The 15178-nt window shown below is 39.3% G+C and overlaps 1 protein-coding gene across 1 annotated transcript in view; it reads right to left on the reverse strand.

Annotated features, from left to right (window-relative positions):
- LOC149018973 (Adaptin family protein) overlaps positions 1-15178 on the reverse strand; it is a 39981-nt gene that overhangs the window by 12225 nt on the left and 12578 nt on the right. Inside the window, exons 5-9 of the mRNA XM_089153072.1 lie at positions 6087-6284; positions 5755-5886; positions 2923-2979; positions 2721-2837; positions 1497-1574 (exon numbers count right to left, since the gene is read on the reverse strand). Coding sequence (XP_089009198.1) covers positions 1497-1574; positions 2721-2837; positions 2923-2979; positions 5755-5886; positions 6087-6284 — 582 coding nt within the window. The remainder of the gene's footprint in view (positions 1-1496; positions 1575-2720; positions 2838-2922; positions 2980-5754; positions 5887-6086; positions 6285-15178) is intronic.

A 15178-nucleotide genomic window follows, 5' to 3' on the forward strand; every position in this document is an offset into this window, starting at 1 on the left:
GGCTGTTTAAGAAAAATTAATAGAGGTCAATTAAGTGTTTTAAGTGGGATGGGAAGTATCTTGGAAAAGGAGGGAGGCGTAGGCAATCCTATGATAAAGAGAGGGAGGGGTTTAAGAATAGTGGCAAGAGGAGGGGGAGATCTTGCTGGATTCTTGAAAGAATCTTGGATCTTTTCATCTTACTCTCTTTTCTTTTCTTTTCTTCTTGCTCTCTTGTCTTTTCTTTTCTTTCTTTGCTCTCTTTTCTGTTTCTTCTTTTTCTTTTCTGCTTTTCTTTTCTTTTTTCTGCTCTGCAAGAAAGAGAGACTGAGAGTGAGAGGGTTGGGAGGGTAGGGCAAGGACAGGGGTGGAGAGGGGTTCAACAGGGTCATCGGGGGGGGGGGGGGGTTAGGGAAAGGACAAGAGCTGATTTGCTGAATTTCCTTCAACCTATTTCTCCTACAATTACAATTAAACCCCCCTCAAAGAAAACCCCAAGGCCCTAGCTTTCCCCTTTCTTCTCTTTCGCAACCAGTTTGTTAATACTATCCTGGTCTGGATTAGTGCTAAAGACCAGAAAAAATAACTCCAAGGATGCGCCTCCTGTTGATTCTGAAGAACCAGCATCTCTCATGTATACAAGGATTGGATGCGTGAAAAGTTCCACCATAAAGATATGGTTTCGAATTCTGTAACTGCCGCCTGAGTCAAGGTCTCATGCTACCACAGGGGTTTTCAAATGATATGGAAGGAATTTCCCCTCAGGAGAAGAATATTTCCCAGACTGGTGAGCCTCATGAGAAGTTTTCCAATTTAAATAAGGAGACAAGTCCTGCGCTCCATTCAGGGCAGGTGTCCACTTCGTCCTACTTACTCACTAAAGAAGCGCTTTGACTTCCTCAAGATTGCAGATGGCCTTTTTGCTGAATGAATACTTCAGCAGTTACAAGGGCATTATTGAAGAACTTACAATTCACGAATCTCTCACTACTGATTCAGAGCACTAAAGGCTCCAGCGGGTTGATTCCCCATGTTGATGAGTTTGTAACCAGCCTACATCTTGACTATCGATCTGTTACAAGTCAACTCCTTGACAGTGGGAAAGTACCTTGAGAAGTTGAAATTAAACTAGACATTCTCCATTAGCAACATAATCAACTGTGTCCAAGGTTGATCCTTTCCTTTCTCATAAGGAAGGTTCAACTTTTGTAGCTGGCTGAGTATGTGGTTTATCGTCTTCTGGAGAGGCCTTGAGTTCTTGACCAACGGAGGTGACATCGTGGCTCTGGACTATGTGAATCTATTATCTTGGTACAGATCCAGCTAAGTGCTGATATATCATTTATGCCACCCTTCCCTAGTAATCTGACCCTTAGAGGAAGCAATAGCTAATAATTCAAGCTTTAAAGTTGAGTAGAACAGCTTTTCGTCAAAATTAGAGGCTTCGAAATATTTTCAAGAACAGATTCCTAGAGCAGGAAAGAGATATTCAATTGATATAGCTGTAGAAAACATACCTCAGGCAACAACTCCACTTTCCTTCCAGCAGCAATTTCAAAAGCACATATCTTCATAATCGCCGTCACTGCATATGCCTAAAAAAGGGCAGGAGACGTCAGAAATTTCAAGAACTTTAGCAGAAATATGACATTTTAAGGATGCATGTATTGCTGGTACTAGCGAAGGTTGCTCTTAATATGAATTAGCTATCTCAGCAAAGGAAAGAAAAGAAAATGAACAACCATCTTAAGCATCAAAAAGACAGATCATCTCTAATAATACCCTTCAGTTGATCAAAGCAGATACTCATTGTATTCATTGTCCCAAGCATCACAAGGGGGTAAATTTTCACAACAGCATATTCTGCCACAAGGTACAAGGCTCAGTGAAGTCCTAATCAGGGTTTATCAGATTCTGTATAAAAAATATTGTTTGTAGAAGTTTAAAACTTACTTCATCTCATTGTTGACACATGAATCTCAACAAACAGACACACAGTAAAGAAGAATCTAACTACATTCATGACCACATCCAGAGATCAACGGCACCTACATGAATAAACATCTTGGCCTATATATTTTGATTGGTTACTTGAAAGAAAAGGGGCCCACCAAGAAAGCAGATGCATCGTTTGTCTAAAACAAAGAGAAAATCAACTGATTTATTCATTGTCTGGGGCAACACCAGTTATTTGGTCTTTTTCTTTCCCCACCTTGACGTTTACGGCACTAACAAAAATGCACATAAAGATAGTACCCCTAAAGAGGCCTACAATCTAATTTGGAAGGGAAAGTAAAATATCATGGAGCAAGCCACATGCTATCATTTATAAACATCTGGACAGGATGGATTGGAAAATCCTATAGAACGCATCGAGGGGGATATAAGATTCACTTCCTTAATTGAAAGCTCACTTACAGAATAGGCTGAAGCCAAGGAGGAGTCATTAGAAGGATGACCATATTAATGTTTGCAATAATTGGTATAGCATTGTATGGGAAGCATAAGACACTGTGGTTTGTGATACTTGGAATAACATGATTTGGAGAGCGTAAAACTCCTGTTCTCATCAGTTTTTTTCTTTTTGATGTTCACAAACAAGCATAATTATTACAGTCACTGTAATTAAGTTTGCAGATACAAATCATTCCACATCCTCTCCCAATCCCCCCCCCTGCAACCCAAAGAAGAGGAGAGAATTCAAGCAAATTGTTGGTAAATAAAGAAAAACTAAGAAGTACCTTGACAATGTCATCACTTGGATGAGCCTCTGCCACATCACATAACTTCCCAGTGATATAGGAAGCAGTGTGCTTTCCATCTGCAGTTCCATATTCCCCCAGGACCCAACAGATCACCTGAAACTCAGCAGAATTAACAGAAAAGCCAAAGAAGTATCCAAGGATGAGTAATATGACAACACAAAGGAAAGAACTTTAGTACTTGCAAAAACAAAGATGGCAGCTTCGGCTCTCCAATAATGCGCAGATAAGATTCTACCTGTACCAAAAGCAACAGAAGGTACAAGTTAGATAACAAATAAAATTTCAAAAAGGGGAGAACAGACTAAATAAAGTAAATTAGAGAAGAAAAAAAAACTCATTGAGGAGCAGATGAATCAAAGGAGGAGAAATGGCACAAACACTAGATTGATTGCTCAAATAGTAGTATTGGGGCTCTTATAATTCTTAGTTATAGTAATATGCTAAGCAAAAAGAGCATCTGATGCCCCAAAAGAAATAATTATAATAACAAGGGCAGGTGACACATGATTTATAAGCAAAATACTATATCAGATTTTTTTTTCCCTAAATAAAAAAATAGAACTACTTTTCTATTATTTCTTATAAAGGAGAGGAACCTCCTTTAATTTATTATAGTAAAGACTTCCAGATAGATCTTGTAAAATTACAAAATACATATATTATTTCAAATTACCACCCGCCCCACCAGAAGGGGAAAAATAGACGTGGCCAATTCCTACATTAAAAGAGCATATGCGACTAACTCAATCACCCAATATGGATTAGTTGCAAGGACACTAATGTCACATACTGTAGCGGGTCATCCATATAACTGGTACAGTGAAGGCTTGCTGATGTAACCTCACTGGTAAGGCCAGAATCCAGGATCTAATAAGGAGAATCAGCAGGTCATTGGGGTTTCTAAACCCTGAGGCTAGGATTTTCTAGGGTTCTAGGGGGTTTTAGGGTTGTAGGGGGAGGGATGCAGGATTTGGTCATGGTGTAGAAGTTTAGGACTGATGAAAGCCTAGATCTGAACCCTGATGTTTTGGTTTCAGATTAAAATTTTCAGAAGTCTAGGATTTAAGGAAGCTGAGTTTTGGGGGATGAATAGGGCTGCATCTAGGGATCAAGTGTTAAGGTAGGGGAGGGGGTGGGATTTGGTGGAGGGGATAGAGAGATCTTAGAACTAGGGTTTGGGGAAGAAGAGAGGAGGAGGAAGTCTAGGCCTTTGATGGGGTTAGGAGATGGGAAGGAGTAGGAAGGTCACTTGTTGTAGAAGGTCGAGGATTGATGAGCTGTTGAAGAAGAACACACCACCCAAGCTGCCGCAAGATTTCTCCCCACTTCGAAACCTTAGGCACCTCAATCGCACCTCTCTGTTGACTGTAACTCCTTTGCGAAATTTTTATTCATCAAAAACTGTCTTGGCTACATGTATAAGGCTGTTTTATGCCTATGTTAAAGGACTCAAACTTGGACTCAACTTTGAAACCAAAACAAAGATGAACTTCTACTTTATTAAGAACTCCTATCCAAATTAGGACTCCTTCCTGTCTCAATCCAGACTGACTCAAATTACAAAACAAAAGTAGGACTAGACTACTAATGAAATTAGGACAGCAACTAAAGGAATTCTGTTTTAAATAGGACTCTTACTTAACTTGTCATAGGCTGACTTGAATAACAAAATAAGAACATCGTTGGACTCCAAATAAAATTCTGATTCTAACTAGACCTTATTGGACTTGCTTAGGACTGCCAAATTACCAAAAATGCCCTTCATGTCATTGGCGGAGCCACAGGGGGTGTTGCGCAGCCACCCGAGACCTTCCCTGGGTCTTCCCAGGGTAGCAGTGGGTCCTAGTCCTACATCATTCACATTAGGTTGGCATCTTAATTTTAGGTCCTTGATGGATAGTTGGATACTAAAATGGCAATTCAAACTGACAGATGAGGATGGCGCTCAAAAAAAAAAGACATACAGAAATGCTAATGACCAGAAACTTAGGGAGACGAATATTAAAAGGAGTAGACTGATTGACATAAGTAACTTATCGAATTTTGTAACAAGCAACTCAATCTCAAACTGATTTCACTTTAGAAATCTTACCATTAAAATCTCTCTAACGTGGGTGAACTCTAATGGAAAGACTGCTGGAGACAAACCATTTAAAAAAGTGGTAAGCCAGGTTCTTGACCCTGGTTTTACACCAACCTAGTCATACAAGACACTGAATATCCTGGATAACTTGAAATACCAGGAAAAAGAAAATCATAGAAACTCGTAAAATTTTGAAGCCTTGGTGCTAACAAGAGAAAAGTTGTCTAGGAACCAAAGAGGTTGCCAGGCCTCTGTTGCTTGTGCATCCACCCAAGAAACCTAAGTTGGCACAACAAACACACGTTTAACATTTGAATCTTAAGGATTATAATTCACAATTTACTTCATTAATTGTTGACATCATAATATTAATATAACACAATGCAGTGTAATATGGTGTACAAGAACATCTAAAACCAATGATAACTCATAAAGGAATCTATTAGATATATGTGATGCTCTACCTAGGTGAGGCCTAGGCCATGCTAGATGTTACCTGGGGATGTCTTGAGTCTCTTGACAACATGAGAACTACGTTTCTATGGAAGAAACCATTATGATGGACAAAAATAATGGAATTTGCTCATCAACATAAAAATAAGTCCTGATTTAAGTTCTAGTGCTAGAGATGGACTCTAACAAGGAAACCTAGAAGCGTTGAGCACTTCCACTGGAATTCTGTACATCACCTTAACGGCAGGAGGGGCTAAAAGATACTGTATGCCAGAACTTGCTTATCATAAAATAGATGGGAAAAAGCATGAATCCATATTTTTTTTTATTTGAACAAACATTTGCCTATTTCATACACAAGATATTCAGAAAGAAATCGTAATTCAGATTTAAGGTTTCTAGTAGGAAAAATAAACCATTGAGTAGGAAAAATAAACCACTGAGTGTCTAGATAAATCAAATGGATTTACATACAGCAGAGGATCGCAGTTGACTATCTGCACCTTCATCATCCTCCCCAAAACCTTCAGAAATTAACCGCATTAAATTATGTGCCACCTTAACATTGACAAGATCGCCTGCATGCTCAAAGACCTTATTCATGGTCTGTGGAAAAAAGCGCATTAGATGACTAAATAGGACACATTAAAGGGCCACAAAGTTACATCATACCACAATTAAAGCAGATCAACAAGATGGGAAAGCAAAAGCAATAAATAGGACACATTAAAGAGCCACAACGTTACATCATACCACAATTAAAGCAGATCAACAAGACGGGAAAGCAAAAGCAACAACAAAAACACCTGAATGAACCATTGGTTACTGGGTGCATACTGCTCCGCGAGTTCTACACATCGTGATGCTATTTCTGTTTTGTAGTGATTATCATTAATGTCAACCATATAATCAATCATTCGATCAACTATCACTTCCACATTGGAAGACTTGGTCATTTTATAAAGCAGATCAAAAGTCCTTCTCTTTAGAGTATCATCTGGATCCTGCAGCCAGAAAGCATGAATTAGCAAATAAAAGACACCACATGGTATATATTGACATAAAAAATAGGAATCCAACTGCAAACAGTGAGAAAATGACACTGAAATAGTACTCAACCCATACATAAGAAAATGGTCAATATTCAGAAAGCAAGCATTGTATACGAGGAAGATAAGATGAAAACATCTTTTCTTTTCTTTTTTTCTTTTCTTTTTTCTGAATATGTAAATAACACAAAATAAACAATAAAGGTCTACGAGCCATATATGTATCTTGCCTTATTCTATTTTGTTACTCCTCCATCAACTCCATGAAAACCTTATAAGGACTCAAGGGAAGAAGAGCTAGATCTCAATTCTCCACAGAGAGCATGCACATTTCATGAGTTCAGGAACATTTCTTAGGCAAGCATTTGTATCCAGGGATCCTACCCATCAGACAGTTAAGTCTTAGGATGTCAAAGAAGGATGATGAATCTCACTTCTCAACCCAAATTGTTTACTGCCTTTCCTAACCCACCAACTGAACCAACTAATAAGCACTGCAAAGAAAATTATTAAGTGTGCCATGCATAGTTATGGGTGCTGAAGCTGATGTCTGAACCCTCAAATCCCACCCCCAAACCAGCCTGAACCAGCTTAGCTAACCCAAACCTGTCCAAAAGTCCAATTGCCCAATTATTCTTACTTATACCAGTAAAAGTATTTAAAATCCTTTATTTTCAAAGCACTGCCTAAACCCACCAGGCATTGGCATGAACATCTTATTGCTGTATACAGATTAACTGGGAGTATTTACACCAGGCCCATGTCCTATTACCCTGCCTAGTCTTCCCTGCTAACTGCTGTTTGTTACTAAAACTACTACTACTCTCTCCTCCTCCATGGCAGTGCAGCAGCGGTAGCTGCAGCAATATCCTCCTCTTTTGGCCGTTTCTGTTACTGCTGTTCCTCCTCGTCCATCTTCAATGGCACTGCACCAGCCGAAGTGGCTACAATCTTCTTTCTGTGGGAGCTGGTGCAGCCCCTTCTTCTTCAGTGGAAACAACAAAGCTGCCATTGCTACAGCCTTCTCCAGCAGAAACATCTGCTGCTTCATCTTGTCTTTCATGACACTTCTTCTTTGCTCTTTTCTTTCTCCCCCACTTCCTGTTTCTGTCCCTTCTGGGAATCTGGAGTTTCTATTTTATAGCCTGCTTCCTGAGACCTTCCAAGGTGCCTTGACAATAAGGTGACCGTCTGACCGACATCTTGGCATTCACAAACGATGGTGCATAGGCCACGCCTTGACAACTATGCATATGGTTCACTAAACATAAACTTGCAGGCAGCCATCCATATTCTGTGTTGTGTGCTTTCAGGTAAGGTACATGCTCCATCCAACAAATCAGAAGATAAAACGAGTATGAATTTAGAGGATTAAACACAACTCCCATCCATATCCTTGACATCTCATGTTTGACACAGTGACAAAGAGAAAAATAAACTACAGGTGCTCAGGTATCAGGAGAATTTGAAAATGTATATCCAGTAACCGTTGCATGTATTATAACCATCAGTAATACACTAGCATTCAACACCTTATGAGTCCCCACAAGCCATAGTTATCAAAGAGGCAATAGGTGGCCATAAGGCATCGCCTTGGCGAACAAACCGTTCTAGCATACAATTTTTTATAAGACCATTTTGTGGCATAAATGGCATAGTAAAACATATATAATTTGACTAACAAGGTTTGAAATTTTGTTTCAACTGGTGTTTCAACTGGAATTACTAAAATTTCAACTAAAATCTCGGTGAAGCATGATAAAATGGTGTACCATGTGATGAAAACTAAAATTCTTGGGTCCGAGTAGTAGGATTATTGCCTTCGAATTGGGTTTACTCTAGGATCCGCTATCTGTGAACCAGCAGTCGTACAGGAGATTTCTCGGAGAAATTAACTAACTAACAGCATGGTTCCGCCAGGCTGGGAATTGAAAGAATGAAGGTTTTAAGGATCAATGTTTCGCACTTTCGCTGTAATTAGGTTTCAGACCTAGGAATTGATTGGGATTTGTTTTAGGAGGGTTTAGACTTGAAGAATAAAGAAATTAGGGTTTGACAGTTTGTGTAGTGTATTTCCAGGTCAGGGTTTCAAGGGTTTTGGTCTTAGGAATGGGGTTAGATAGCTTCAGGTTGGCCTTGGGAAAGGGCCGATGTTGCTGTTTTATAGTTTCAGGTTAGTCCAATAGGTTTAGGACAGTCCTAGTTCATTTAGGATTGAATTTAAGGGTCCTAATGGGTTCGGGATTCTTGGATACGACTAGAGGATCAAGTGTTAAGAAAGGGTGGGAAGGATAATCCTAAAAGGGCAGGGTGATTGGAGTTGGGATTAGAGAGATATAGGAATTCTAAGTCAATTAGGGTTTTAGGGTTTCAAGGAAGAGACTGAATTGCAGAAAACTCTGCAATCTAATGTGAAAGGGTCTAATGGGGATCCTAAGGGTAGGAGTGCAATCCTTCTAGGGGTGAAAGGAGGGGCTAAGGGCTAGATTTAATGGAGTTTCAAGGGGAAGGGGTGGGCTGCTACGCTGGAAGGGAAGGGGAGGCCTGTGGATGAAAGAGAGAAAGGGGAAGAGGGTTAGGAAGGGGCTGGGGTTGCTGTATACTTACCTGGAGTTGAAAGTAGGCTCCAGTTAGGGTTGGACTGCAGCTGGACTTGAAGATTGATTGATGAAATTGAAGAAGAATGGCTGAACTCAAAGAAGAAAAAGATCACTCAAATCTGGCGTGGCCTTCCCATGAAGACCAATACTTTACTTGCCTCCAAATTCATAATTTTATTCATCAAATTCAACTTGTATTACAATGAAATAGGTTGGGCTATTTATAGCCTTACAAGTGAAGCAAAAAGACTTGAACTCTAATAAGGAAACCTAACTTAACTCAACCAAGGAATCCCTTATAGACTTGGACCCCCTTTACAACTCAATAACAACGACGAAAGAAACTATCTTGTAAAATAAAACCTAATTATCCAAAGGAATCTGAAGTTAAAATAAATTCCATTTGGGCTCCATCTTTTAACTGTAATCTTGATTAAGTATTTTGAACACTCCCCCCCCCCCCCCACACACCAAACAAAAAGAAACTAAAAACTCAATAACTAACTCTACACAAGTCCAATCCAAATTTTAAGAGTAGATATGGATAGGAGATTAAAGTGGACCCAAGTTGTGGGATCCCAACCTAACTGGGAATCTCACCAACTCAAGGACTCTCGGATAACTTGCAAAAAAATAAACAGAAAAATAAAATATAAAAAAAAGATGTAGGGTCCAGATGACACACTGGACTCAATGGGACCTCGACCTAAGACACCCAAACTATGTCAAAATGACAAATCAGACAGTCCTTTGGTGCGCCAATTGGGCCTAGGTTTTTGGACCCAATTATAGAGGGGCCAAAACCTTGCTCAAATCACCATGTTTCAAAGGATGGTTTCGGAGGGTTTCAGGTGGTTTTTTTCACCTGAGTTTTCATGTGCAAACTAATTTAGGGCCAATAAACACAGCAGCAACAGTTTTTTCTATTAAAACCTAACATAAACTGATCTTCTTGATTCAGACATGCCTGACGGTATACAGACGAAACTAGATCATATATTTTCACAAATCTAAACATGGATACACAAGAAAATATTAAAACTTCCATTAAATTGCAAGAATAATTAGTGAGGAACAATCAAATTTCAATTTACAACTTACAATCTACAATCTTTCATTGAAATTCCACCAAAATACCAAAATTTCGTCAAAATTCAGTCAACTAAAATTTTCAAATCAGTAGGATCACGACGGCCAAAATTTCGGCGAGATTCTTATGAAATTTAGTACCATGCTTATAAGCTAAACAAATATTAAAGGTTGCAATTATCATAAAAACTAAATTATAAAAAAAAAAATTAAATACAAATAAAAAAATAAAAAAATAAAAAAATAAAAAGAGAAGAAGAAGAAGATTCATTTTGATCATAATACAATAGCAACATAGCACAATAACAACTGATTATGATTTAGGGAAAATTTCAAGGACAACTCAATATAATTGTCAAAAAGCATAAACACTCCAAAATCATGTGAAATTAGCAGTCACCCTTTTTCTGTTAGAACGGTCAATTGGTTAGAGGAGTGATAAATATACCCTAAATTGTATCATTTTATATATAATATAAAATGACGAGCATAGGAAAAAGAAGGAATTCATAGAGGATGAAGGAATAGGAAATTTAAGATTCTATTTTACTACGGGCAACACTATAAAGTCACAAGAGATTAAGGGCAATTTAGGAATTATTCATCTTTTATAACATAATGGAATTGCTAATAGAGGGTACTATTGTGCAAATTTAATAGACAATTTGGGGGTCGTTGCCAATTTGACAAGTTTTTGGGTATATGCTTTTTGCAAATTAGGGTGTCTGAAATTTTCCCCATGATTTATGTAAATATGATTCTATGAAAGTATCCTACAGATGACAAACCCTCATTTGACCCTTTTTTTTCCTTAATCTTAAAATGATCTCATGCTTCTCGTTTCATGGTAACAAATTGAACCGGTCTTAAAAAAATTTCCTTTAGATGATGTGGTTTTGTAATTAGTTAGGAATCCTAAAAGGTGAAAAACTTTGCAAAAGAGGACCAACCAAGTCCTCACAAAAATATTTTCAACCGAAATCCACAAAGAAAACTAAACGATCCAAAACCAATATAGATGTTTTATTTGTAACAAAATTGGGCATTTTACCTCAAAAAACCTAAATCCCATAAAAAAATGATGAAGTTCTGTGAAGATAAGAATTATGTAACCCTGTGGAATAACTTTTGATTATTTAAAAATAAACCCAAAAAAAATGCTAAATGCAAAATGTCAAAACAGCAAGTGCTCAACCCATAAGGCATCATATGGAGTACATGGTGTTGCCTTGTCATTGCTGAAGGAAACAAAGTGTACATTTTTTGCACGCACAAAAGCAGGCCATCACCTTGGCCTCCTAAAACACCTTGTCACCAAGGCGTCACCTTGGCAAGGTGACACTTTAAACCCATGCTAGGAACATGGAAATGAAGCTCATGTTCATGTTGAAATATCTTGCCATATATGGGGAATGTATAGGCATTTAAAAATTAACAAAGATGGAATTTGCACTTTGTTTCTATGCAAAAACAGTAAAGCGTAAACACTACACCTCTCTTTTAGCAGTGAAACTAATTACACACTGAAACTGTTAATGCGAAATCCATTATGCGTCTATCAAGTCTTAGGGCCTCTGATTTACTAAGGAATTGAATAATCAAATTCTTCCTCTCTCTGGGCCTCATGGTATAATAATGCTCTACTATGATCAAGACTTCAACCATAATCTGGGATGAAGTGGTCATCAAGATATAAGAGGATCAATATCCTCTACTGTCATAGTTTGCATCTCCTCCTTGGTATGAAGTGGCCCCTCTGATGTAAGCACAAAAATTGTCCCCTGGCCGAAACCCTAATTTTGGCCCCAAGGCCAAATCAAGATGGTGCAAGTACGGGCTAGCTGAACCCCTTTAGGAGCAGTTTGGTCATTTTCCCCTCTTAGTTGATTATGTTAATTTTAGGTTAATTTTTGGAGTCCAAATCAGTTTTTATTTCCTCATTTGAGTCAGTCAAGTGAGTTCTAGTACCACTGAAAATCTATTTTAAATAAAGATTCCTGGTTGATAAATAGGTCTTTTATTGCAAATTAAATTCTCTAATTTGGGTGGTTGTTATTTACCTAATTGTAAAGGGGATCCTAGTCTATAAAGGAAAACCTAGTTGAGTCGGTCTTTATTTCCCAGTTAGAGTCTAAGTCTTTCCTCCTTGTGTAATAAATAGCCCACCCCTCTCATTGTCAAGACATGTTGAATTGAATACAGTAATCTGAGATTAGAGGGAAAGGATAGGAAGGCGAAGGCGAAGTATTTTGAGAGAATTCTTCAAGTCCAATTTTCTTCTTCCAATCTCCAGCATCAGTTCAATAGGACCAGCATTCTCACAAATACAACAGCCCCCATTCCTTTCCCCTTCATCCCCTCTCACTAGCAGCCCTCCTCTACCCCTCCCCTGCTATCGCAGCCCTAGGAAACCCCCCCCCTCAGCACCCATCGCAACCCTCTAGAATCCTTCCCCCACCGTTCAGAGCCCCTTAGAAACCCTCCCCCCACCACTGTGATATTCCTGAAACCCCTCCCCCACCTTCCCAAAACCCTGCAGCAACCCCTCCCCTTTTCTTCTCACTTGGCCTTCCCTCTTTCCCCTTCTCTGACTTGCAACAGTTCTGAAAACAGAAAAGAAAACAAAACAAAGAAAAGAAAAGAAGCCAAGAATCAAGAAAGACTACCCAAGAATCCAAGAAATCTTCCCATCTCTTTATGCGTCCCCTTTTCATTATCCCTAAAAACCCCCCATACACAACCGCAAGCTTCCTTGGTCACCCAAGGGGTAAGTTTGGGTAACCCCCTGGTCTCTCCATATTTATTTTGTTAAACCCTTTCTTCCCAAAATCGTTCCCCTCTATTTTCTTACAACCCTAGGGTGGTTTTTCGTATCTCAAAATTGTCCCATAGGAGCTTGTTAAAAACCCTAGCATCTCACAAACACTACCCTAGCTCTTTTCATGGGATCCTTGTAATCCTAAATTCAACCCATTAGATTTTGTTAACCCTACACTAGGGTATCCAACTTCTGGTTCAATAAAGAAATATTCTGGGCCAACCCTAAATTCTAGGGAATTATATCAAAGGATCCTTAACCCTAGAATTGGGTTACATTGCTCTCTCTCCCCCTAGGTATGAAGTGATCATCAGGTCTAACAGGGTCAAGAACCTTTCTCTCTCTTTCTTTTATTTTTCTATTTATTTACTATTTTTTTTGGGGGGAGCCCTTTGGGCCTGTCATGCCTTGGGTCTGGCTAATTCTCCCTAGGCCCATGCAAGCCCAACAATCACAGGACTGGATCATTCAAGGACTTAATGACTTATCATTAAATCCAAGGGAAGTCGTATCAAGTATTCAAGTATCTAAGGCTATTCGAACATAGGTCACCTGTCGCTCTAGACCAGTATCCATTCCAACTCCTTGAACCCGTTGAGGTCATTAGGAGATTCACCAGATTATGAAGAACAGAAATGTTTATTCCATATTCCATTAGGACGCCACATCTAGCAATTCCTTTAATATGAGCTTGAAAAAGGTGGAGCTGGAAAGGGAGAAGATGGGTCTTGTATGCCCAGATGTATCCAATAAGACAAGTCCTACTATGGCCCAATGGTATGCGAGCTTCATTAAAGCTTTCTTGTATGTGGCATGCACTCTTCTTATTACAAATCAATTCATCCTCCATCAGCCAGCAAATCCAGCCATCCCGATAAAACTGTTTTTATCCATTTCAATGCTACCTGAGTCATGAACTAAAGAAGTTCTTGAGAGGATCCCAAAGGAAATCAATCCTTTCCATCTTTTTAGTACGACCTCTGCTTATAACTTCTAACTATGCCAAAGCTCCAAAAATCATGGCCTCGGCAACAAGACTAATGAAGAATGTAGATCACACAGGAAGAATGGATTGAAAAAATTACATTAGTTGAACTCAAAGAAAATAAATAGTAAACCGTTTAGAGGAATCCACTAGGTTGAATCATGACACACTTGGATTATGATTTTGCTTCTTTCTTGCAAAGCATCTGAAAAGCAGTTAGCCAATATCCAAACACTATGGCAGTACAGCAAGGGGATGATTGCAGTCTTTTAGAATTTAGGGTAGCTGAGCTGGTGGCCTTCCTATGCACTGCTTTAACATTTGTAGTCTTTTATGAAAGACAACAATACTAATACTCTCCCCCAACTTAACTCAGCCTGTTATCCCAACTAGATGCAGTCAGCTACACTAGTCGCAAATTCTGCTTTTCCTTCTAACTCTGATTCATGCCATGTTTCATGCTAACCTTAGCCAAAGTGACCACGGGAGGGCATCAGGGGAGGGAGAGGTAAGCTGAAGAAGTATCATCTCTAGCTGCCCTTATGAGAAATGGAACCTGTAAAGCCTTTGGCTCCCTCCAGTGAGATTTGATTGTTTATGTCATGATCCAAATGGCCTTTTCCCAATTCTGTTCAACAGATCCATTCCTGCATCTCCTCACCCTCCTCTATTATTGTCAATAGCTCCCCACCTTGGTTCTTCCCTCCACAGTCGGTATCCACCAAGGCTGTCCCCTTTCTCCCTTCCTCTTCTACCTGACCCTTGAAGTGCTCTCCCACAACATATAGGCCAGAACCAATCAGCCCCTCATTTCCCCCATTCCCAAGTGCAAAGCCCTCATTCTCACCCACCTTGCCTTTGCCAACAACCTCATGATTTTCTCTAAGGCCTCTGCTTCCTCAATCTCTTCTATTCTTTCCTCTCTCCAGCTCTTTGAATTCCTCTCCAACTCTGCACCAACCTCCAGAAATCTCATCTCTTCCTAGCTAGTGTCTCTGATTCTGTCAAGGCCACCATTCTCCATTTTATAGGGTTCTTCCTTGGTTTGTTCCCCATGGTCTACTTGAGCCTCTTATCCTAGTAGGCTTACTAGATGACATTGCACCTCCATGCATAATCTCATTTGTAAGAAACTCCAATTCTGGAATAGAACTGTCATGACAAATTGGTCCTCCAATCTTTTTATATTTATTGGTGTGGATCCTTGCCTTCTCTAAGGCCAAATCAATGGAATCTCTCCTCTATTCTTTCCTCTGGGAAGGCAAGGAGGCCTCCGGATTCCTCCATCCACTGAGTTGATCTTTCATTGATCTCCCCAAATCTGAGAAGGGCCTTGGTATTCATAGAATCCAAGACT

This window comes from Hakea prostrata, chromosome 4 (genome assembly GCF_041222555.1).
Source record: "Hakea prostrata isolate BN-2017 chromosome 4, UWA_Hpros_2, whole genome shotgun sequence".
In the NCBI taxonomy this organism is placed as follows: domain Eukaryota; kingdom Viridiplantae; phylum Streptophyta; class Magnoliopsida; order Proteales; family Proteaceae; genus Hakea; species Hakea prostrata.